Raw genomic sequence first — 23331 nt, 5'->3', positions numbered from 1 at the left:
GTATTCCCTCGATCAGAATGGGCCAATTGCTGGAAAGATTTTGAAAATTTTGGTGCGTTTGAGATGGTAGCAAAATTTTGTCCCAACCGAAAATCACCATCTCGTAAATTTGTTTCTAGGTACACCACTGGGGATTTATTTTCAGCGAAAGAAAAACTTCAGTATCTCATCATTCAGTAGGTTGCTTGCATTCTGACTCCCTCTATGATGAAACTGCGAGCTTTGGTATTAGGAAACAATACAAATTGAGTTTGTTGTTTGTTGCTGAAAACGTTTCGTTCAAGATTGATGAAGCGCCGAAGCTGCTGTATTACCACGAGTCTATTCTCAGCAGGTGCTTCCGCAAATTCAGCTGCATACTGGTGGGCCAAAAAAACCGCAAACAGGTGCCTTGCGACATGCGGCTTGAAAATACAGACGCAAACACATCTAACACACACACTTGCTTACACGAACATGAAGGAATACATTCAATAATACGTGATAAAGTTAATATAACTACTTTGCTAGAGTGAAAAAAGAAAAACACCAAATAACTACAACAAAGTTTCTAGCGTTGACCACCATAGCTATTCTGTCCATTCTGCACATTCCGATTCCATGCAACGTTTGGAGGTGGTGGTGCTCCACGACCAACACTCGGGATGTAACCTGCACCAGGTGCAAGAGGTTGCTGTTGATTTTGTTGTGGGTAACCAGTATACATGTTGGGATTTGGTGGTGTTGGGTATCCATTATTGTATTGTTGTGGTGCGACATTATAAGGAAGTGGTGCCGCTTGCACTACAGGCAGGCCTGTATACGAAGAGACTTGGACTTGAGGTGTTCCACTGTATGGTGATGGTGCTGCACCGTGTGGCTGTGGTTGGTATGTCATGGGAGTTGGATTGAATGGGGTATACCCAGATCCATACTAAATGACGACGGCACGTGTCAGTTAGCAAAGCAACAACGACGACTTGTCACGGCACAAAAAACACCGTACAACGGACAATACCTGACTTGGTGGACGAGCTCCGTAAGCATTCACAGGTTGTTGAGGAGGATACGACTGTCTTGAAGAATCGTAACCACCCTGTCTATTGTCAGATCTATTGTCAGACCTGTAATCACTTCGTCGATCATCATATCTCCCACGACGATCATCATACCGTCTCTGATCTCCATATTGCCCTTGTTGCTGCTGTTGTTGTCCTCGTTGATCATATCCATTCCTACCATCATATCCTGATGATCGACCACCACCACCATTATAATTCGATGCACCACCAACCTCTCGTCGCTCATCACGACGAGAATCATATCCACTATCTGTTCTCCTATCGTATGACTGATTAAATGTGGGTTGTGGAGTTGGAGTTCCTGCTCCTCCTCGGTATTGTGAAGGTTGACTACCATATGGAGATCCATACGGAGATGCTGGAGTATTAGCTGCTACAAATCGATTAGCAACATCTCTTTGAATATATGGACCTCGTCTGTTGTTGCGACCACCACCGCTAGATTTATTTGCAATCCATTGCATGTCTTCGAGAGACAAGACTTTTGGTGGGAATTGTACATTCATTTTGAGTTCTGACTTGAACATATAGCCCTCTGGGAATTTCGGCATAAAGTACAAGGCACTGATAACGGAAAAAGCGATATTATAAACCTTGCAAATTCGACAAATCGCGACAGATTCATACCTTAGAGCGCGAAGATCCTGAACATCCTCGAGACCTTGACTCGTCAATGGTGAAGGGTAAGTACCTCCTGGAGGAATCACGTCTGGATCTGCAAGAACTGACCCTTGCATCTTTTCAGACATCCTAGGATCAATTACAAGAGGCTATCAAGGAAGATATAAAAGCATCATGAGTTAAGTTGACAAGTGCAAATAATACCACCTCCCAACTACTTTTTTGGCTCATGCCACAACACAATAACTCACCTCCGGACTCCTTGTCTTGCCATACAATTTACACAATGGTTCAAATAAATCATTGAATGCTCCAATACACAATAACTCATACCCAATAGAATTACGTATAGTCTCTTCAGCAGTCAAATTATGGTATAACGGCATCATAGCCTCCAATAATCGTGCTTCATCCACCCACGTTAGCTTGGCTACTCCTTGCCAAGCATACTTTTTACCATCCAAATCAATCTCGAATTTCTCGGGATAGAAATCATAAATAGGACTATCTTGACTCAGCATTAAAGGGTGGAAGACTTCCGGAATGTGTTTACGTGAGCGGGCTGGGAAGACGGCCATGAGTTGCTCGAATGGACGGAATGGTACGCCGAGTTCAAAGGTAATGTTGAGAGCGGATATCCCAACAAAATCGGAAGCGAATGGTGAATAGTAGAAAGGGTAAAACCACTTCCATGATTGGACACCTTGATAGTAATATTTCAGAACCCAACAGAGTCCTTCTACATACTTTGTTGCAATGCTAATAGTGAATAATTGAAAAAATCAGTGAGCAATAGTGTCTTCAGATAGGGACGAAAAAACCAATGATTTCCTTAATGACTTACTTGCGTCTAAACTCCTCATCATCAGGCTCAACTCCAAACTTGCTACGATAATATCGTTGCTTCCATCCTGGCTCCCACAACCTCACAATATCTGGCGGCTCTTCATCATCATCTACGACCTTTTGCAATAGTTTTGGCGGAATATCGGTAACTACATTTGTATCTACAACATTTGCGTCGTCCTCTTCTTCAACATCTGGTGCTGTTGCTGCTGCTGGTGCAAAAGCTTGCCCTTGCCCAACAAATCCACTTTCTAATTCTTCTTCTTCAAGTTGATCAGCTTTGCGTTTTACACCAATCTGCACTACACCATCCAAAGGAACATCTTGAATATTCGGCTTGACATCAGTATTCGTTGCACCATTATTCAGACTCAAATTTATGCCATTCACATCAGGTTTGACATCAAAAACATTAATATCAGCCACGTTTGGCTTGACATCATGAGGAACGAATGCAGGTGCTGCTTTGAGTGAAGCCTTCAAAGCATCTGCAGCAGCTTTATTGGCAATACGTCTCTTGGCATCTTGTGCTTCGGTTTGAGCCTTTTCAGAGAGAGTTTTTTCAGCTTCTATTGCTTTGAGACGGTCTCTTATATAATTGGCGTCGTTAGGTCGATTCGGATAGGCATATACTTCTTTACCAGCTGTAGCAGTTACAATTTCAGGTACTTCATTATACTGACGCTGCTGTTGCGAATGGGTGCCGTAATTACCCCTATTTTGTTGTTGTTCTTTGCGTCTCCTATTATTCTCCATTCTCTTTTCTTCCTTTTGTCGACGATTGCGGAATATATCGTCTTCGACTTCGGCAAGACCTCTCATGATTACTTCACAACGTCGCAAGTCAATCGATCCACTATCCGTCAACCAATCCCCTAGAGTGGGCAGTTCCTTCTTCCATAAGTCCACCAACCGATCAATAGCATCTTCTTTGATGTCTAGAGAAGGCAAGTGTGGCAAAAAGTCATTTCCAACGAAAAAGATTAAAAAAATCCAATCGTCAATGGCTCTTTCGAGACTCCAGGGGAAGCCAAGATCAAATATTTGCAATTCGGCTTCCAAGTATTCTCGTAATACATTCAAATGTAAGAAGAGATGAGGCTTGTCCAGAATTCCAGGATCCTGTTCACCAAACTGTCCAGTTTTCTCCTTTGGCTGACCTGGAGCGTACACGAGGATTGATCAGAATCTCGGAATTTTGACACTGTTTTGCGAAAACTGATGCCAGTCCTGAGGCCAAAAAAGCAGTGAAACTAGCAGGTGTCGTCAACACCTCTCCCTGGCCTCTCGTACCTTACCTCTACACTCTGAAGCATTATGCCCAGTTTGACCACAAGTAAAACAAGCAGCCCTAGCACCTTCCTTGAAAAAGACATCTTCTCTCAGAATCTTGAAATGCGGTTCATGCGTAGCCAATGCCAACATGATCAAGTCAGCATCCAATCCGTGCAAGACATGACTAGTGTTTGGATCAAAGTCACGCAATGCACGTTGTCGACGAATGTAATCCATGATCTTGTGCTCTCCTTCACCAGGTACACTGGCGTCTGAGATGATGACTTTGATCTATTTGGTGAGTTAGCGGGAAGGGTTTTCTTAGCGTCCGCAATCATGAATGAACAATGGGGAAACATGAGCCTCCTTATTGAAGACTTACCTTTGCCCAACCAGCATCTTCAGTGAACTTTCGAGCTACATAATATCTCAAGCATTCTGCTAATCGAGTCATGAATGGAGTTCCAGGAGTAATACAATTCGAATCAAAAGACTCGAGCTGAGGTGGCAGAGTGAGTCCATGCTCCTCTAAACAGCAAAGTAATCGTGAATTTCTGTCGCCACAAAAGCAAAGAAGATTGCATCACGATATACTACAAACCTTCATATTTTCTTCTCACATCCGCTTCAGAAGCTTCCTTGGCATCCGCTTCAGCCGCAGCTCGAAAACGACGAGAACGCTGTTGATTCATCTTTGCTCGAGGAGCAACACCATCTGTAAATAGAAGCAGATTTTTTTTGTCAGAATGACAAGCCATCTGGCGAGGTGCAACATCGGTTTTCGTACCAATCGCCATGTACAAGACCTTTCTTGGTCTGACCATCAGCATGATCCGATCAATATACTTGAATATTTCAGCCATCATAGCATCTTCACTTGATGGAGCAGGCTATGAATAAAGATGCGTTAGTCAACAAGTAATAGGTTCTGCCACATTACGACATGATTCCATGACAACTCGAGCCCTTCCCTTCCTCTAACTCACTCTTCCTTCAGGATGACAGCAGGGATGAATGATACCATTCATGTCTAGATATAGATTGTCGGTTTCGAAGCTATTTGGGTTTGGTTTGTTCATGTCGATGGGCAGATTGAGGCCATTCACTTCGAGACATTGTTCTTCTACGGCAGGAGTGGTGATTTTAGGATATTTCCTAGTGAGCCATCTGAATAATGCAGGGACACTATAAGGGATCCAGGTTAGTGCATGTGCTAGATGCTAAATATTTCGAAGAAACCCAACTTTACCCCATCCGAAGAGTAGAAGACTATAAGAGTCGAAAGCAATAAGGTCTCTTTGACTATGCCCTAGCTGCTACAAAAAAGGCCTCAGACCTCAAGTTAGGATCTATGCTGCGAAACTAGTTTTGTTGGTCTGAACGAACAAGACCAAAAAAAGTGAGATCAGCATTTTCTAACAGACTAACAGACGCGGCCATTCACGTCAATAAATCTCTCGCATCACATTGATTTCTATAAATCGACGCGTAGAGCTGACTTGTCATTACGTGATATACCCTCGAGATGTTCAAAACTCTGAAGCCAGCTATAGACAATGGATAGAAGTAGAAGCACAAACACGAACTATGGCATGATGCCAATGATGCCACCTTCCACTTCAGCTCCATTTCAACCCCCAGGAACTCCCATAGCCATGCCGAAACTTCCAAACAATCGCCGAAACCAAGTGCACATTTCAATTGATCATGACTACCATGCACCATCAAAGAGAATATTGGACGAACAATCCATGCTCAACTGGCACAACTCGGAAGCCTTTGCAAGACTCGTCGAATTCCTGCAAACTTTGAATCTAGCTGTGAAATCAAAAAAGAATTCCGATCAATGTCTTGTATCCGAGGTAGGATATACAAGTAACGGATCTCCATGTACATATGCTCTCATTAGAGGTTTGTTCTGATTCCGCTACTCGTGACTAGGCTACCATGAAGGTGATCGCAGTGTTGAAGACGGTCGACCAATGGACGGACGAAATACCGCCGCTAGAATCTCCACAACGTTTTGGAAACAAGGCTTTCAGGACATGGATTGATCGTCTTGAACAGGTACACACGTTGTTAGTGTCTTGGGTTAAACTTGAAATACCACCGGATTGGTTAGACCTTAAGCCCTTTTTTTTCGCCCTTACAGAACGCACACAACCTCATAGACTCCATACTCCCCGAGACTTGCAAAAACGCAATCCCAGAACTACTCCCATACCTAACAGGCGCCTTCGGTCACGGAACTCGCTTAGATTACGGTTCAGGCCATGAATTATCCTTTATCGCTCTACTCTGTTGTCTTGATTTGATGGACGTATTCACTCCCGACGACCATCAAGCTATCGTGACACATATATTCGTTGCTTACTTGGAAGTCGTCCGCAAATTACAAAAAGTATATGTTCTTGAACCTGCTGGTTCACATGGAGTTTGGGGCTTGGATGATCATCAGTTCATACCGTATTATTGGGGGAGTTCTCAGCTCATTGGTATGCATGATTTCTGAACACAAATCGTTTTTTTTTTTTTGCCACAGTCAGAGCTAAAACATTTACCCAATGATAGATCATCCACGTCTCAAACCAAAATCAGTAACTCAAAAGGAGATTGTGGATATGGTCGCCAAAGACTACATGTACTTTCGATGTATACAATTTATCAATGAGGTAAACGGTTGAGGTTGAGTCTCTATGGAACGGGGAGTCGAGTTTTTTTGCTCTTGTATTCTAACATATCATATCGCCACAGGTCAAGAATGGACCATTTCACGAACACTCACCCATGCTGTATGATATATCAGGAGTCCCACACTGGTCCAAAGTCAACACGGGAATGCTCAAAATGTATATAGCTGAAGTGCTGGGCAAATTTCCCGTAGTCCAACATTTGACTTTTGGCAGTCTACTACCATTTGTTGAGGTATCTGCAGATTAGAGTTTTGCTATGTAAATAGTGCAGATTGCTGTACAATACAGTAATATACAGCTTCTTTGCATGACATTGTGGACGTGACTTGGCACTTGTTGACAACTTGTAATCAGGATGCAGAGCTGCCAACAGTCCATTTTCGTTCCTCGGTCATGTTCTTGTTGTTCCGGTACGCCTTTCGCTTCAAATAGCTGTAGCGGTGGTAAGGCTGGTTTATAGGAGAGAGACATGGCCGTATGGCAAGATATATGAGAACAGTAGCGCTACTGTTAATTTCCATTTTGGCATTAAGTATCTTCTTGGCCTCCCTACGAAAAAGCAGTGTTCGGAAGAAACCTTGGACTGCACAGGACATCCCGCTACATTTACTTAGAGAGTCTGTACCAGGGTGATTATTTCATTGCTCTTAAATCGCTTGTAGCAGCCGGCTTTTTTGCATCAGTCTCGCCAACATCTCCGTTAACATTTAAAAACAATCCAGCCCATTGATAATACCAAAGATCATACATACGAGCTGGAAGACAAAGGAACTGCCACCGGTAACGTTTCGATTCAAGCGTTGATAATAAATCCTTTCATTCGGTTTTTTTTTTGCTTGTCTTAACCCCTCTTTTAACACAGAGATTCAAAACATGGTCAGAAACATGCACGCTCTTGCATCCCGACTGGGAATACAGGATATGGACGGACGAAGAAAACCGGCAGCTCGTTGTTGACAATGCACCGTGGTTTGTCGCGACATATGATGCATTCCCCAAAAACATTATGAGGGTTGATAGTGCACGGTATCTATACATGTACGTCTACGGTGGGATATACATGGATCTAGACATGGAGTGTCTCAAACCAATGGATCCGTTATGTGGGGCTGGTAAAGTACTATTACCGTTGCTCTTGTATGATATGAAGTTCCCTATGGTGTGTGAACACATACGGCAGCTGAATCTGCTACCTTTTGTTGTTACCGCCTCTCATTCGTAACACCTTACCCAATAGGTCATACCAAATGCATGGCTAGCAAGCATCCCAGGACATCGTTTCTGGATAACGGTGCTGTGGAACGTGATGGTTTTCGCACACGACGCAACAGTCGATACCGACAATCCAGAATCGGTCACTGGACCAATCGCGTTATATCGTGCATACAATAAGTGGACTGATGAAAAGGGTGATGGTACAGAGGGATTAGTCTTGCTACAACCGTATTTGATCTTCCCGTTTGCGTGGACTACGACGAATCTTGTTGAGAAGAGTGTTTGTTGGGCTCGTAAGTACATCTTCCCCGTTACCTTTTTTGTGGGTGTTTGATTCTGACGGGCTTTTGCTCTGAGGGTGGTAGTTCAACGCAATTTCAGTCGGTCTCGATGTAAAGAGTATGTTAGAGTCGTTGAACATGGATCTTACACTATATCATGTGTGTAAATGTGTTGCTTTGTTATCGCGCAGCACTCTTTTTCAAACTCTTTCCATATTTCAGATTGGTCACACTCATGGGATTTATCTGCAAAGGACAAGGAGAAATTATTAGGATCTAAACCTGCTGACTGAACCTGGAAATCTTGGTTTTAACAAGATGCACATTTTATTACTGTACACTACTACTTCTACTTTTTCTGTCATCAACTTAATTCTCCTTGCATACATTACAATTCTATAATTAAAAAGATGGTGCTTTTGTCAGAAAAAGTCCTTGTTCCCATCTTTGTACCCATTTTTGAAGTCCATTAGCTGCAGCTACTGCAGCAGTCTTAGGTATCAGCGGGCTGAATGATGCATACAGCTCGTGAGTTGTTGTCGCCTAATTTTGATGCGAAAACAGGGGTTACGAGTAGAGACTTGTATGCAATGGATGAGTGACAAGTAACTCACCACAGCCAATACAGCTTCAGCGGATCCAACATTAAAAACAACTTTGGCTCCATGTGGCCGTTTGTATAGTTTCGAATGAGCGTGTTGGTAGAGAAGCAGCAACCTGTTCAAAACATAATGATGAGCATCAGTAGAGGCGACCAAAAACGCAACATGATGCCATTTCATACCGCTTCCAGTCCTGCTTATTTGTATACGGTGGCGATGGACCAGGCTGTGTATACTGTACAAGAGCACGAGATTTGAATATGAAATGCCGCAGAATGGGTACTCCAACTTCATCTAAGAAATGCAAAAATGTAAGCACTTGGCAACAGCAAGAACATCCACCCACAAAGACCCTGAACCGGAATGACAGTTCTTACTAATGCTATAAGGATCCATCTTGATAGCATCTTCTAAACCTTCAAAGCATCCTTGTTCTGTCATCGCCTAATAGAAGAGAGTGTGAAGAAACGATCAATTGGGGGTTATTCATGAGCGGCAATCAATATTTCTTGTTCGTTGTTTTCTACAGTGTCGAACTTTTTCACCAAGCGTCAACTTACCTTAACGACCCTAGTCTTGTATTCCGAGAATTCAAAGAATGCATCACGTTCAGGTCCAACCAGAATCATAGCAACATCTCTAGCTACATAGCATACATACACATGCAAATGATTTCGTGGATTGAAACGAGGTAGACAAATTGGTGTCCATGATTCAGATGTTTTCATGCCAGGGGAAGCAGCCAGGAGGTTTATGAGCAATAGTAAATCTACAAAATCACAAAAGGGAGAGGTTAGGTTGGCAAGAAAATCTGATATGCATGAGCCTTTACGAATATAATTTCTATTCTTTCAAAGGACATGGTACCTGATGGATGCAAACTATGCGTCTTGGGCCGAATCAACGTAACAAGTCGTTCCTTAGCTATGATCATTGCGAATGCCAGTGTTTTGGGTATAGAATCAGTCATAATGGCACCAATGCGAGTTCTCAGTCTATGTGACATTCGCAATGGATTGATGGCAGACAAGTAATGACTCGCTGTCTTTTGAAACGAGTTGGATAATTCGTCTAGTAGGTTCTCCGTACCTGCAAGTGATTAAATAAAGCGCAAAGAAGTTAGCATTGCTCGTGCGAACCTCTTTTTTATTCGCATTTGGTTCTACCAGCCAAGAGATTCCGTAAATCATAGTTCACTCGTTGCTCAAATATTCTCGTCAGTTGAGCGGAGGTGAGAATGAATAAGATTTGATTGTACAAGTATTGTATCTGTTCTCGTAGCTGCAATGTGGAAAATGCACATTGTGTGAGTTAGGTTCCGACAAATGGTGAGTCCGTTGTGAATATGTATCCAGGTTTTATTTTGCTTTACCTGATTTTCAGATTCTCCAGTTGATGAGACGGCCACGAGGTACAGTGGTCCACGAGACGCAAAAACGAATTTATGAGCTCCAGCGTTGATGCATCTGAGAAGGAGAAGATAAAAGTGATAAGAACAGAAATAAAAAAGAGTCAAAAATGGAGGTGCGATTATAGTGATGCCACAAATCTTACTTCAGCGTATCATCCTCACTGGCAATGAAAGACACAATAGCCTGGATAACACCCATATATGACGATAATTTCGACTCGTCGCCATATCTAACGTGAGTACAGGTTCAGTTCAATTCAGACCGCAGAAAATGTATCAGAAATGTCTCGAACCTGGTATATATCGGTTTACCAGCACTACTCAACACGAAAAAGTGCTTCTTCCGTGCAATCCAGCGTTCAGAATTGGGTCCTACGACATCAAATTATATATAAGCTGAAAAATGAGAACAACAAAGTATAGAATGCCTTCTGAACTATTGTCATCATACATACCATCATGACCATTCTTGCGTTGAAATCCACTTTTTATACTTTCACCATCATCTATATACAGTCTATTACCACCGTCAACGAAATCTCCTTGTGGTGGTATTGGTGGAGGACGTGTGTTTACAAGAGCAATAGGTCGTGCCGGAGACAAGACACTATTACGTGGTGTTGAAGCATCGCTATCTGGATCATTTCCCTTGTTTATACTGGTATTATTATTTAACTGTTGTTGCTGTTGGGTGTCTTCTAGTCTCGGTTTTCTAGTTGGTGTAGGCATGCTATCATCATCATCGTCGTCGTGTGTGCGGCGTGGGGTTGCAGGAAGAGACACATCTAGTTCGCCAAGCACATCAGCCACTTGATCAGGCAGTAAAGAAGATGAGGAAGAAGCAGCAGCTAGCCTAGTAAATACATTCTGGCCGAACTGTTGAAATCCTCCTCCTATGGACACACCCCCTCTTACAGGAGGAGAAGCCGCATAAGGAGGATACTCTCGTGATGAGCGAGCAAGTTCGGGCGAATCTTTTTCCCCTTCGATATCAAAGTCGTCGGTTAGAGTTTCAGGGGAGAAGGGTGAAACTTCCACAAAGTCTGGAGATGCTGTTGAGGTTGAGGGATTCAGCGTGGGCGATTAATTGGAGTGCGTGGGAGTAGGCCTGAATTGGAATTCCAAATGAAATAACAGCGATCAAGAATAGAATCAAGGCCTGTTGTAGTAAGGGAGCGTCAGTTCACAGAATCACGAAACTCTCAAACTTTGCAGCAAACATCAAAGAAAGGAGCTCTTGCAATGATTTAGCCCGCTTTGAGCCCTGTCACGCAATAGAATGATGGAGCTCGTGCTAAGAAATAGAAGGTACCTTCTTAAGTAGTCCAACTTTGCAGCTCTCAGCGATATGAATAAATTTCAAGAGGTTATCACGCATCAAGAGATCGCAAAGTATAGTGGAACATTCGCAGTATCGAATTGCACGTTCAGACGCGTCCATTAGGTTTTTCTGCTCCAGCAATCCAGTCCTTGTCGCGATGTATCAAAACTCTCAAACCATTCGCCGAATCGTTAGAGCATACAACTGATAGAGCTCTGAAGTCTCTCATAGCGCACATTTCTCTCGTATTTGGACGAATGATGATATGATTTTACGAAGTCAAACTAGAGTCAAGATGGCATCTGATGACAAGAACGATCAACAGGATTCACTGCTGCCTCAAGGAAGATCCAGGAAGGCGTCTCTGCCAATTTCACGATGGCAAACTCCCGAGATGATACTCTACATTCTCATCATCCTAGTTGCCTATCTGTTCTTCATGATCCCAATCCCCATTGCTCTCAGTCAAGGTACAAGACATGAGCCAATGTTGGACGTGTTGTTTTGCTCGTGATTTTGGTTGAGAATGCATGAGAGATACATATTTTCAACACGATTTTCCCTTTCCAAACTTAGAAAACTCAAAAACGTATCCATCGTACATGCACAGGCTCAAACCTGGTTGGATCTTTGGTCGTCAAGTCGTAAGTTGGACACTCATGCCAAAAAATGCCTGATGGTCTTCTCCTAAACGAGGTATCTACTCCCTTACTTACATCAACCCACGTACAGGACGACTCAGACACCCAATACAGAGCATTCAGATCCCACATATTCCAAGCTACTTCCATCGCCATCCTTCACGTTTCGATTTCCCGTCTAAGTCGCTTCCTATTCCCGGACTGGCCTCAACTATATCGATACATAACACTCACATTCTCTGTCTCATTCCTACTCATATTGCATGGCCCTGCTGGATGTATTAGGCTAGGTGCCCTTCTCGCATTAAATTATTTCTTGACTAAATACCTTGCTGGCAAGGTCGTTGCTCCTGTGCTTGTTTGGACGCTTAATATTGGGTTACTGATTGCTTCAGAATCGTACTTGACCTTGTTCAAGTTTGGGGAATTTTTTGAGGGTTGGTCTGTTCTGGTATGTCCTGATGTTCATTACACTTTCTGGATGATTCGTTTTTTGCTTGTGTGTACAGTAAACAAATATATCTATGTAGGACTCGAATCCTTCATGGGTATTGACACCCAGATGGTGGGAGAGTTACAATTTCCTAATGCTGAGAATTATCTCATTCTTTATGGACTACCATTGGCTGAAAAATGGGTTATCTGAGGTGTCGGCTGGTCGAAAACACTTTGTCATACTTGCGTACTGACCATTTTCCCCCTTCTTGATTGATCATTTTCAACCCAAACAGATCAATGTGGAAAGTCACACCAAGAAATGCCCCGACTGTCAACGTGGTATCATATGCGATCAGGCCCGAATTGACGCATCTCATCCAGAAGATGATTACAATTTCTCAAATTTCGTCAATTACGCCTTGTATGCTCCTTTATATCGAGCAGGTCCCATTGTGACATTTAATGACTTCTTGTCTCAGGTATGCTGGAAAGTGATGTTTTTGAACGTATATCTTTCTGACTTGCGAGCAAAAAAAGCTGAGTCGACACGACGAGGTGAATATATTGCCATACTCACTTATTGACCTTCCTAGGTCAAGCAACCATCACAAAAGATCACCTTTAAATTGGTTTGTATGTATGCGCTCAGATGGGTATCTGTAGTATTGCTCATGGAAGTCATGTTGCACTACATGTATGTTGTAGCAATCAAGGATGCTCATGCTTGGGAGGGGTTTACGCCACTTGAATTCGGATTGATTGGATATTGGAATCTCAAGATTGTCTGGTTAAAGGTAATACACTGGATGAACGTTGATCTTTTTTGCGTGACAACACTTGAGACTAATTCCAAAAATGTTGCTGTGTCTCTCGCGATTTCTAGTTATTGATTGTATGGAGATTCTTTCGATTATGGGCCATGGCAGATGGTATTCTTGCACCAGAGAATATGGTTCGATGCATGACAAACAACTATTCTGGAATGAGTTTTTGGAGGTCATGGCATCGCTCGTATAGTCGTTGGCTCGTTCGGTTAGTCGTAATGATGATTTACGTGTGTACACGATGGAGACAGCCATTTTTTCTTTCTTGCTTTCACCAATCTCAATTCCAATTCGATTTTACGCCGATAATTTCAGATATGTGTATGTACCACTAGGAGGAAACAAGACAGGGCCAATTGGGTATCTGGTCAATTCGTGGCTTATATTTACATTTGTGGCAATATGGCATGATCGAGAGCTCAAGCTGCTAGCATGGGGCTGGTTGATTGTGTTGTTTATAATGCCTGAAGTATTGGCGACGCGGTTTACCGTCAAGGTAAAATCAAGCATACAAGTTCCTTTTTCGGTTGAGCTACGTAGTTTTTATCTTACGTTTCTGGCACAAGGTGTCTAACTCGAACATCCTTGTAGTGGAGGTCTCGTGTTTGGTATCGACATTTAGCTGCTCTAGGAGGAGCTTGTAATATGTTTACCATGGCTGTTGCGAATCTAGTAGGATTTGTAGTTGGAGTGGATGGTATTTCGTATCTCATTGGGGGCTTCTTCTCACTCCAAGGTGAGCTGCTGTCGTAGTCTATGACTTTTTCCTCATCTTCAAACCACTTTGGCCTCCTCGCCAATCAAAATCCACATTGCAACCTAGGCCTTCCATTAACAATATGTATGATGACTACACTGTTTGCTGCTGTTCAAGTCATGTTTGAGATACGAGAATCAGAAAAAAGACGAGGAATTGTTGCTCGTTACTAGTAAACTGGCAGAAGTTGAGCCCCTGTTGCTATACTCGATTCATGAATGAGGAGGTATTTCTATTCAGACTATTTTCTACTGCAATGTACAATATTTAAGACTAGATTACATTTTATAATTTGATGATTGTTATGTATGAATCAGCTCATATCCATCAAAACACCAAGTTGAGCCACTGTATCATCATCACCTGTAGCACCCGTAGGTTCACCCAACATATTTTCTTCTTCTACCTTGACACCATCCCTACCATAATCCACTTGCTGATCTATATGATCTGTGCCCGTAGTCGATGAAGAAGATGCCGGGATGACAACCGTCGAAGACATACTAGCAGATCCAGGCCCAGCATACGCGATGATTGATTTCACATTATTGGGCATGGGCCCCTGCCTTTCCAATTCTTTACGATTTCGATATGTAGTCCAATGACGATGTTCTGTTAGATGTAGAGTTTGTTTGAATGCTGGGGATTTCAAGGAGTCTCTGAATGCAGCGTCTTGGAGGAGGCGGAGCATTTTCAGGCAGTATGGGAATCTACATGCGTTATTGACGTTGGTGAGCATTCGTGATGGTGTGAAGGAATGAGGCATTTGTAGTAGGTGAATGATTCATAATCTGAGGACGTGTCTCTTTTTTGTCTTTGACAGAAACGAATGTGGAGAGATCCGGCCAGGATCAAATTGATGCGAATTCAGTACCATCATCCCTCCAACATCAATATCAAAGCCCTCACTCAAAACGTACTCGATGTATTTTGCATAAGTTGGTTGTGTCCAGTATAGCAAGTATTTGCAGTAATTTATGAATGGAGGCTCTCCAAAACACCCATTCTGTGCCAAATCTATAGTAGTTTGAAGCGGGATGTGCGTGTTAGCTAGCATCACCAAAGCAAATGTCAAACAACAACCAGATGAGCGTACAATGTAGATAGTCCGGATTGGCCAGACACTGCACAAACTCCAGTTCAGCTAAGAATCTTGTCTTTTCAGCAATCTCGGTCATCCTTGATGTGGATGTTTTGACGATGCAATTAAAGCTTGAATTAAGACGATAATTAAGGATAGAATTTGACGCGTTATACGGATATGATGGAATATATTGTAGGTGAATTAGTCGTCTGGTAGCCTGTTCCTTTGAATCCAGTCTTCCTCATCGCCATAACACGACGCGTCATATTTCAGCTTAATTTAACGTCGAGGCATCAAGCAAACAAGACAGGAGTTACAATAAGACATACCAGGAGTCGATTTCATTACTATTAAGCCTTGGTTTTAATAGGATACCATACCCATCTACCATATTAAAACCATAACACACACCATTGCCAAACGATGATTCAAATCACTTTTAAAACTGTCACCAACCAGGTCTTTTCTCTCGAGTTGGAACCCACCGATACTGTACGCCATGATCATATTATTCGTCTTGTTGCTCCCTTCTTTGGTTGAGCTACAAGCTGTACTAATCAAATCCAAACACATTCAACATTTGCAGATTGCTGCTGTGAAGGCAAAGATTGAAGCTGAGCACAAGCACCCAGTCGCCCTACAAAAAGTCATATTTGCTGGTACATGATTCCTCATTTTACTTGATTGATATCGTTGTTGGAGACAGGATGGGGTCAAAGGACACATATATGACCGTACAATGACTTGGCCAATGCCACTTACATTCAATCACCTCCATAGGCAAAGTCCTGGCAGATGAAAAGACAATGGCTGATTTGGGTGTCAAGGACAAGGATCTGATGGTGTTGATGGTATCAAAGGTACCCAGACGGCACTTGTCATATGACACCCCCCCCCCCCCCCCCTTCAACACTAATCATCATATACCATACAGCCAAAAGCCGCTACATCATCATCATCCGCAGCTGCTCCTGCTCCTGCTCCAGTCGCTGCAGTCCCAGCTCCAACCACTACCACAACAACCCCCGCTGCTGCAGATTTAACACCAACAACCACCACCGCACCTTCAACTACACCAGTCGCTGCCGCTCCAGCAGCTGCCGATACAGCTTTTGCTGGTTTGGGTAAGTTTGAAGCAATGAAGACATCACGGAACAAAAACTTATTGATTTTTTGCGATCAAATTAGCAACTGGAGGTGCCCTCCAAAGTGCCATAACCAGCCTAATGGAAATGGGATATACAAGGGAAGAAGTCATGAGAGCCATGCGAGCTGCATTCAACAACCCTGATCGAGCAGCAGAATATCTATTAACGGTAAATTCTAGAGTTTTGTTTACGATGATGAAGAGGATCAAGGAACATATAGCAAGGACTTTCACTTGCATCATCGTCTCAAAGCACCTGCACTTACACGACATAAAATTTCTCTTTTAGGGCATTCCAGATAACATTGCCGCAGAAATGGCGGCCGCAGCTCCACCTGCAGGTACTCCAACAACCGGTGCTCCAGCTCCAGCTGCAGGTGCTCGTCCAGCAGCTGCCGCAACTGGTGGTACTCCAGCTCCAGCCGCTGCCGCTCCACCAGGAGGATATGTCAACCTGTTTGACCAAGCTGCTCAACAACAACAAGGTGGTGGAGGCGGTGGTGGAGGAGGACTTCCTGCTGCAGGTGGTGGAGGTGGTTTAGGTGCAGGCGCAGGAGGTCTAGGCCATTTACGAAACTCGCCTCAATTCGCTCAAATGAGGCAACTCATTCAACAAAATCCTCAATTGTTGCAACCTATTCTACAACAAGTTGGTGCAAACAATCCTCAGCTCATGCAAGTGAGTACCAAGTCAATCGTTTGTTACTACTTGCGTTGCCGAAATCAGTTGAATGTTATGTTTGGCTTTATTGGTGACAGACAAAGCAACCCCAGCAGTCCCTGCAAAGATATGATTTCCTTTCATTTAATAACGCCTTGTCCCTCTTCGCTTTTTAGCTCATTCAACAAAATCCAGACGCCTTTTTACAAATGTTGGCTGACGGAGGTGAAGGTGACGAAGCTGAAGATGCAGCAGCTGCTGGTGGACAAGGTGGATTTGGAATGCCTCAAGTAGTACACATTACACCGGAAGAAGATGCTGCCATCAACCGGGTAAGTCGCATCATAAATAGATTGGGTTCTACTTTCTTTTGCATTCGCTCATCTAACCGTTTTTTGTCTCTAATTGTACAGTTGGTTGGATTGGGCTTTGAACGTGCTATGGCTATTGAAGCTTTCCTCGCTTGCGATAAGAATGAAGAGTTAGCTGCAAATTACCTTTTCGAGTGAGTTTCTCGCATGCATGCTTGTTTTTTGCCATTCTATGTTTTCCAGGAGCGCGTTTCATATGGAAGCCTAATACAAACTTCCATTTTTTCGTAGTCATATGGCTGGTGATGACTTTTAAAGAGGATTGCAGATTGAAAACGAAGTTGGGGTGGTATTATATGCTTTTCACAAAACTTCGAAAAAGAGAAACCCCTTTATATTGTAGTTAGAACTCAAACAAAACGGAAATACAAATCCTCTCGTTATTGCAAAGCAACCAACAAACTGCATCCAGCCCAGAAATGATTTCCTTGACCAAGTTCGACTGAGAGAACACACAAGACGTCCACGCGAGATACGACGCTCAACACGAAGCAACAGACGAAGATGCCTTTTTATGCGTTATGATGTGTTTTATATTGTTTCTCTTGTCAACTATAATATGCCATGTAAGAAAAAAATAGCCCAGCGACACAAAAAACCACCTTTTTTGTCTCACTCGAGAAGCTCCCCCTGAGCTCCATTCCTCAACACCTATATCCCACCTTCTGCTTCGTTCATTATTATAAGCTACTTGATACAGTTTAATGCGCAGGGCCGTTGTTAAAGCGGCCATCAACATAAAGATAGATTATGCCTATGCATAATAATTAAAATACATAGGGTCTCATTAAGTTCTGTTACTGTTTTTCGGTTCTTTTCTTTGATTTTTGTGGATGTGTCGTGTGCTTTTTGTCTCCAAATTTGGTTTGATGGGCTGGGCGGCGACGTCTAGTTATCATCGATACCTGACTTTTCGGCAGTTACGTATTTTTCTTCAACGGCTGTCAGTCTTCTGATACTGGCTTCTGTACTCGGTATCTATATTTGCGTTGTTGTCGTTAATTAGTATCAAGCAAACAAAGGTGTTGTAAACAGCTCAGTAATTCGACAACGACTACAACGCACACCATCACTCGCGGAGTCAACATAAAACGCAAATATATATGCTTACCGTGAGGAAGAGGAATGCAGACACAGGCAACCAACAATAGTCCAAAAGGTATTTAAGACCACGTCCCTCTCCTTGCGTCTTGCCCAACAGAGTCGAATCAACATGACGATGTAACCCCTCATACACAAAAGCACATAATAATAATGGAAGTCCAGCTATAGCTCCCAAAGCCTGAGCAGCGAAATACACATTCGAGTAGAACTTGTCATCAACAAATACACCTGCTGCTAATGCCTGGAATAGCGGGACGGCCAACATCATCATCCATCCAGATGATGCGGGGACTGCATGTGCTTCCAAGACATGGAAGCATACCAGGAATCGATCAATCATGCCCTGGAGGTATGTTGTGCTAGTTCGTGAAGCTCGTCGGGCCAGCCGGCGAGCTTCTCTTATGGTATAAGCAGTGTCGGCCAATCCAAAGTAATGGCGTTTAGCTTGCACGTATCGGGCGTGCATGTTGTTTACAAAGCCTGGAGTCTGCACGTTGGTCAAATTTATCGGTACATAGATTGGGACCCCACGGGCTTCACCATCTGTTTTAAAGAAGCATTTCAAGTACCTATGTTTTCAACGTTTTAGGTAAGAACAGATTCAGGATCGCCGCAACAAAACTACAACCACAACGTCCAGCCATCAAACATACATATGAAGATCTTCACCAATAGCAGAGAAATCAGTGTCCCAATATCCAACTCGATCGGCCAAAGTAGCAGACAGCGAGTACGTTGAGCAAGGGAATGTAATTCCACGAACATTAGATAGATTTTGCATGACCATTACACTCCACATGATATCAGTAACTCTTACAGCAGCAGGCACAGAAAATGCATTCCGTGAAAAGAAGATTGGTGGACAGAACACCAGATTTAATGGATCGGGTGCTGCAGCTAATTCCCGTTCAACGTTAATTACGTAGAGTTCAGGAATGGCCGAGTCGGAATCTGATACGGTGAATATTTGGCTTCTCATTGGGATTCCTTCCCTTATTAAGACTTGGCATGCACGTCTGGCGGCATAGTTCACTAGAGTTGAACAGAATCAGAAAAGAGGGCGATGGTTTTGCTGCAACGCTTCAAAAAGCCCATCGATTCAATACAAAATGCAATTTTCACAAACAAATCTCACCATTAGATCCCTTCCCTCTAGCCTCTCCTGGAATACCAATAGGATGCACCGTCACCACAACCTGAAGGAATCTAGATTCAAATTCCTTGACTAGAGCTTCACTCTTGATATGGTTTCCACCTTCAGATTCTTCCATGGCCAGCACAATAACATAGTTTGTCCTTGCATTTTTATGGGAAGCGAGTCTTCCAATAGTCTTTTGCAGCAGCGGTAAAGGTTCATTATAATTGGGTATGAGAAAGACATGACAGTAATCGAATTTAGAAGACGGTGAAATCAATCCGTTATTCAAGCCAGCGGCTTCTATATCTGCGGGACGACGATCAGATAGATTGGCATACATTTTCGAGACAGTCTTTGAGAATTTGATCAAGTGGGAGCACGACAGAGTAAAGAACGTAGCAAAATACAGGACGAGGAAGACCGAGTATGCTTTTGGGAAGAGTAATGGACCTAAAAAGACGATGGTGACGGATCCGAGAGCTACTATGGGAATCACTAGATCGTATGCGTCTCGTTGAGTTGGTTTTACGGGCTGTATAGCCATGGCAGTAAGAGCAGCATCCGATTCATGAGTCATCTGGTTTATGAAGTACGAAGCGTCCTTGTCTGTCAGCATGGGGTCAGGCAGTGTCATACCATACTTTTCAGCAGTCGGTGAAAAGAATTCATCATTCGGGTTTTCGACCACTACGGTTTTGGCCGACGATATCGACGTGGATGATGATGGAGATGCTGGTGGCGACGAGTTGGAAGATCCCATGACTTCCTTGTTATTACTATTATTAATATTACTATGATATAGAGAAGCAGCCGATGTGTGATACTTGTTGTAGTCTCCGTGGGTGGTATTTGTTGTTGGAGTGACTTGGATGTCGTCGGGGGAGTTCGAGGAAGAGAAGAAATTGGATAGCTGAGACACAGAGAAACGAGTTCGTACTATGGGGCTGCCAGCAAACAATGGTGGTGGTGGTTGTTGCTTGCCATTAGCAGTAGGAGCAGCAGGCGGAGCTCCCAATGCGGTGAGCACTGAGGATAGGGCTCTAGCAGCCATTATGTTATAATATATAGATAGATAAGGGGATGAGGTTTTTTGTGTCTACTACTGACTTGGATCTAAATATATAGGTGAAAGGGAAAGCGCCCCGAGTTGACTAGATATCGGAATAAGAGCGGTCAGTATTGGGAATGCAGGAATTAACTATTGTCTGTTTTATGAATACCCTTTAAATGCAAGTTGCCAACAAGTGAAGATGGGTGGCCACCAAAGAATTGCAAGTCAAAGGGTCTGTAATTAGAGATGGATCTAGAGAGCTAAAAGGTGAGAAACCATGTATCGGATAGGTGGGATGGCCATAAAACGACGTCTTCGGAAGTGCTTTGAAAGCAATCTGCACATTTCATAAAGTGCGTTTCGACAGGTGGCTTCATAGACTTGTTGCTCACCAAAAGTTCAATAGAGCAATATAAAACAGTTCCCGAATGACTGCTATTAGATGGCGTCTGCCTCTCCCAGACCTCTCTTCCTTAGTCGTCTTCCCTTTTCTCCTTAAACCTCAATTTCTAGCTTTTTGCTGTCACAACGATTTTTTTTAAATCAAACGAAGACCGGGAACTCAGGACGTGTGAATAATACAGGCAGAACCAAACCAACCGATGCGATGCCGGGAATTATTGAACGATCGCCAAGTGAGAATTTTGCTGCCAAGTGGCAAGGGTCGTGAAGAACTGCCAGTCAATAACGAAACAAAGTTCCTAACAACATAAAACATGTTTGCCGAAAACGTCAACTTATGCACAACACGAGCTAGGCGAAGAGTTTGAGCATTGCCTTTTTACAATCTTCAATCATTTACAACAGTTCCGTCTCGTTCTATTTACGACGCCATTTGCGATTGACCTTTTTGGATCTTCCTAAAACGGCATCATTGCTCTTGAGCTTCTTCGTCTTTGGTGCTGAGTGTGATGGTCCAGATGGTTGAGATTGGGCTCCATTAACTGCTGGAGGTTCCTTTCTCTTGGCCCTATTAGAGGAAATGGTTTGAACAAACAATGCGCAGACGACATGACTCTTGACGAGTTACTTACGAAATCTTTGGTTTTTGTTGAGGATTGGATGATGATGGTGTTGGTTTAGAGCCACTAGCTGCTTTCGCTGCTGCAGCTGCGGCAAGAGCGTCTGCTTCGGCCTTCGCTGCTTCAGCCTTCTTTTCAGCTAGTCGAAATGAGAGTGTGTCTCGAAATTTTCTTCTAGCGGTCTTGGGCTTCAATAATTCCTACAATAATACATAAAGTCAGAGCTGGATTTCAAACATCGTCTTTGCATTTTGCGGGGTTGACATTCGAAGAGTCATATGATGAGTTTCGGAACGTGCAATTTCATGATGATCTCGCATCAAAACTTCGAGCTACTACATTTACACACATACCTTGACGAGCGAAAATACATTGTTGAAGGCCGTCAACCTTGCATCCCATTTAGCCGAATCCACAGCAGAGGTGGTGGCCCGATTCAGCTTCTTGTATTGAACAGTTTCTTCCGAAATAACGGTCTGCACTCGCATATAAACATGCTTCAATCGGCCCTTGTCCTCTTCTGATTCTGTCGTGTCATCCAATGCACTTCCCGTCAACTTCATTCCAGCTTCATGAATAACAAATAGGATTCGTTCTGCAAACGAGAGACTGCAACGTTAGCGGCGGTGTTGCATTGCCGCAGTGTTGCTTGAAAGATTGCCTACCAAGTCGAGTATAGTCCAACTTTTCCACAGAACCAACGACAACGTAATGCTAAGGACAATAATGGATTAGAAGGACACACAGAATATTCAAACGGTCACCAGCCAACCTCCAAAAGGGCGTTCATATGTGATAAAACAATCTTCACCAACTCGGCGCTTGTGAGATGGGGAGTTCCTTCTGCAAGAATCCTCAAGACAAGCATGTTGACTTTGGTGCTGAGTTTGTGGAATGAGGGAGTTGTGAATAGGTTGGATATCATCACTTGTAATAAGGCATCGGATGGTCCTCCTTTCTACAATATGAAAACGGTGGTCAGCAATGTTTGAATATTGCTTGACAATGGACAGCTTACTCGGTATATTTTGAGTGATCGTTGAGAACATAGTAGTAATCGGTCTCCAACAGTGTCATCCGTCGGCTGTACATTCAGAAATTCGATTAGCTTTTGTTGACAAATGTTTTGAAAGCAGAAGTCATGATCATAACACGTACATTCCATTTGACATTCTTCAACCCTGATATTGTCAAATATAATTCAAGCAAATCTCCAAAGTTTTGAGCATTCTGATACATGGGAAGCTTGTGCATTATCCGTGAAATAGATTCCAGCTCTTCGTTTGAGGCACTTGCCCACCACTAGAGATATAAGACGGTCAATACCAGACGAATCCAACTACTCACGATATGCTTATGATGGCCAACCCTTTTGATTTGTGGAAGCAGACTAGTCTCGATTTGAGGAACTAGTGCTGGAAAGTGTGATATCACATCATTCTCCAAAAAGGAGAGAGCAAATTCTCGAGCTTCGTGATCCGTTCCTTCGTCAATGCCCTCACACCGATACATGAGGCCTTCCATGGCTTCCTTTGGGTAATTGCTGAACATAACCACTAAGGCTTTCCGAACTGCATCTGCTTCAACTTGTTGACCTTCCGCTACAGTCCAACGAGAAATCGTGAGCACAATTTAAATATTCATCGAAATACCATTATGAGCTTACGATAAGTATTGTGCATTTGTGATAGGATGTCAACGATTCTTGCAGCTGAGGCCGAGTTGAATGCCAGTTTGGGCAGCTGTTCAATAGCGTTTTTCCGTAAA

At 43.2% G+C, this 23331-nt stretch overlaps 7 protein-coding genes across 7 annotated transcripts; 3 read left to right on the top strand and 4 right to left on the bottom strand.

Annotated features, from left to right (window-relative positions):
• Positions 1 to 550: 550 nt before the first annotated feature.
• Positions 551 to 5057, bottom strand: SmJEL517_g01499 (uncharacterized protein; the record flags this gene model as incomplete). Its single annotated transcript, XM_031167427.1, has 11 exons — positions 551 to 913; positions 998 to 1625; positions 1689 to 1831; positions 1934 to 2441; positions 2527 to 3688; positions 3827 to 4094; positions 4186 to 4331; positions 4405 to 4518; positions 4591 to 4693; positions 4790 to 4988; positions 5053 to 5057. 11 exons carry the CDS (start codon positions 5055 to 5057, stop codon positions 551 to 553), a joined length of 3639 nt encoding a protein of 1212 aa, XP_031026507.1.
• Positions 5058 to 5359: 302 nt separating this feature from the next.
• On the top strand, positions 5360 to 8285 carry SmJEL517_g01498 (uncharacterized protein; the record flags this gene model as incomplete). Its single annotated transcript, XM_031167426.1, has 9 exons — positions 5360 to 5665; positions 5745 to 5870; positions 5956 to 6298; positions 6375 to 6475; positions 6558 to 6728; positions 7359 to 7655; positions 7734 to 8004; positions 8077 to 8151; positions 8215 to 8285. 9 exons carry the CDS (start codon positions 5360 to 5362, stop codon positions 8283 to 8285), a joined length of 1761 nt encoding a protein of 586 aa, XP_031026508.1.
• A 109-nt stretch (positions 8286 to 8394) lies between these two features.
• Positions 8395 to 11564, bottom strand: SmJEL517_g01497 (uncharacterized protein; the record flags this gene model as incomplete). Its single annotated transcript, XM_031167425.1, has 12 exons — positions 8395 to 8535; positions 8607 to 8709; positions 8777 to 8888; positions 8972 to 9038; positions 9155 to 9363; positions 9462 to 9683; positions 9761 to 9875; positions 9967 to 10060; positions 10149 to 10235; positions 10299 to 10377; positions 10461 to 11057; positions 11504 to 11564. The coding sequence occupies 12 exons, from the start codon at positions 11562 to 11564 to the stop codon at positions 8395 to 8397; spliced, it is 1887 nt and encodes a 628-aa protein (XP_031026513.1).
• A 57-nt stretch (positions 11565 to 11621) lies between these two features.
• Positions 11622 to 14159, top strand: SmJEL517_g01496 (uncharacterized protein; the record flags this gene model as incomplete). The annotated part of the gene is made up of 11 exons (XM_031167424.1): positions 11622 to 11796; positions 11903 to 11970; positions 12059 to 12418; positions 12498 to 12614; positions 12699 to 12884; positions 12999 to 13199; positions 13289 to 13357; positions 13423 to 13463; positions 13545 to 13725; positions 13821 to 13965; positions 14053 to 14159. 11 exons carry the CDS (start codon positions 11622 to 11624, stop codon positions 14157 to 14159), a joined length of 1650 nt encoding a protein of 549 aa, XP_031026514.1.
• Positions 14160 to 14299: 140 nt separating this feature from the next.
• SmJEL517_g01495 (uncharacterized protein) lies at positions 14300 to 15164 on the bottom strand (the record flags this gene model as incomplete). The annotated part of the gene is made up of 3 exons (XM_031167423.1): positions 14300 to 14696; positions 14907 to 15003; positions 15083 to 15164. 3 exons carry the CDS (start codon positions 15162 to 15164, stop codon positions 14300 to 14302), a joined length of 576 nt encoding a protein of 191 aa, XP_031026515.1.
• A 329-nt stretch (positions 15165 to 15493) lies between these two features.
• SmJEL517_g01494 (uncharacterized protein) lies at positions 15494 to 17505 on the top strand (the record flags this gene model as incomplete). The annotated part of the gene is made up of 9 exons (XM_031167422.1): positions 15494 to 15562; positions 15657 to 15729; positions 15851 to 15930; positions 16005 to 16194; positions 16259 to 16386; positions 16507 to 16896; positions 17055 to 17210; positions 17292 to 17383; positions 17481 to 17505. The coding sequence occupies 9 exons, from the start codon at positions 15494 to 15496 to the stop codon at positions 17503 to 17505; spliced, it is 1203 nt and encodes a 400-aa protein (XP_031026516.1).
• A 632-nt stretch (positions 17506 to 18137) lies between these two features.
• On the bottom strand, positions 18138 to 20542 carry SmJEL517_g01493 (uncharacterized protein; the record flags this gene model as incomplete). The annotated part of the gene is made up of 4 exons (XM_031167421.1): positions 18138 to 18227; positions 18361 to 18922; positions 19007 to 19385; positions 19489 to 20542. 4 exons carry the CDS (start codon positions 20540 to 20542, stop codon positions 18138 to 18140), a joined length of 2085 nt encoding a protein of 694 aa, XP_031026509.1.
• Between the last annotated feature and the right edge of the window lie 2789 nt (positions 20543 to 23331).

The sequence above is a fragment of the Synchytrium microbalum genome (genome assembly GCF_006535985.1).
Source record: "Synchytrium microbalum strain JEL517 chromosome Unknown SmJEL517_scf0005, whole genome shotgun sequence".
Lineage (NCBI taxonomy): Eukaryota > Fungi > Chytridiomycota > Chytridiomycetes > Synchytriales > Synchytriaceae > Synchytrium > Synchytrium microbalum.
This window is presented reverse-complemented; position numbering and strand designations above follow the sequence as displayed.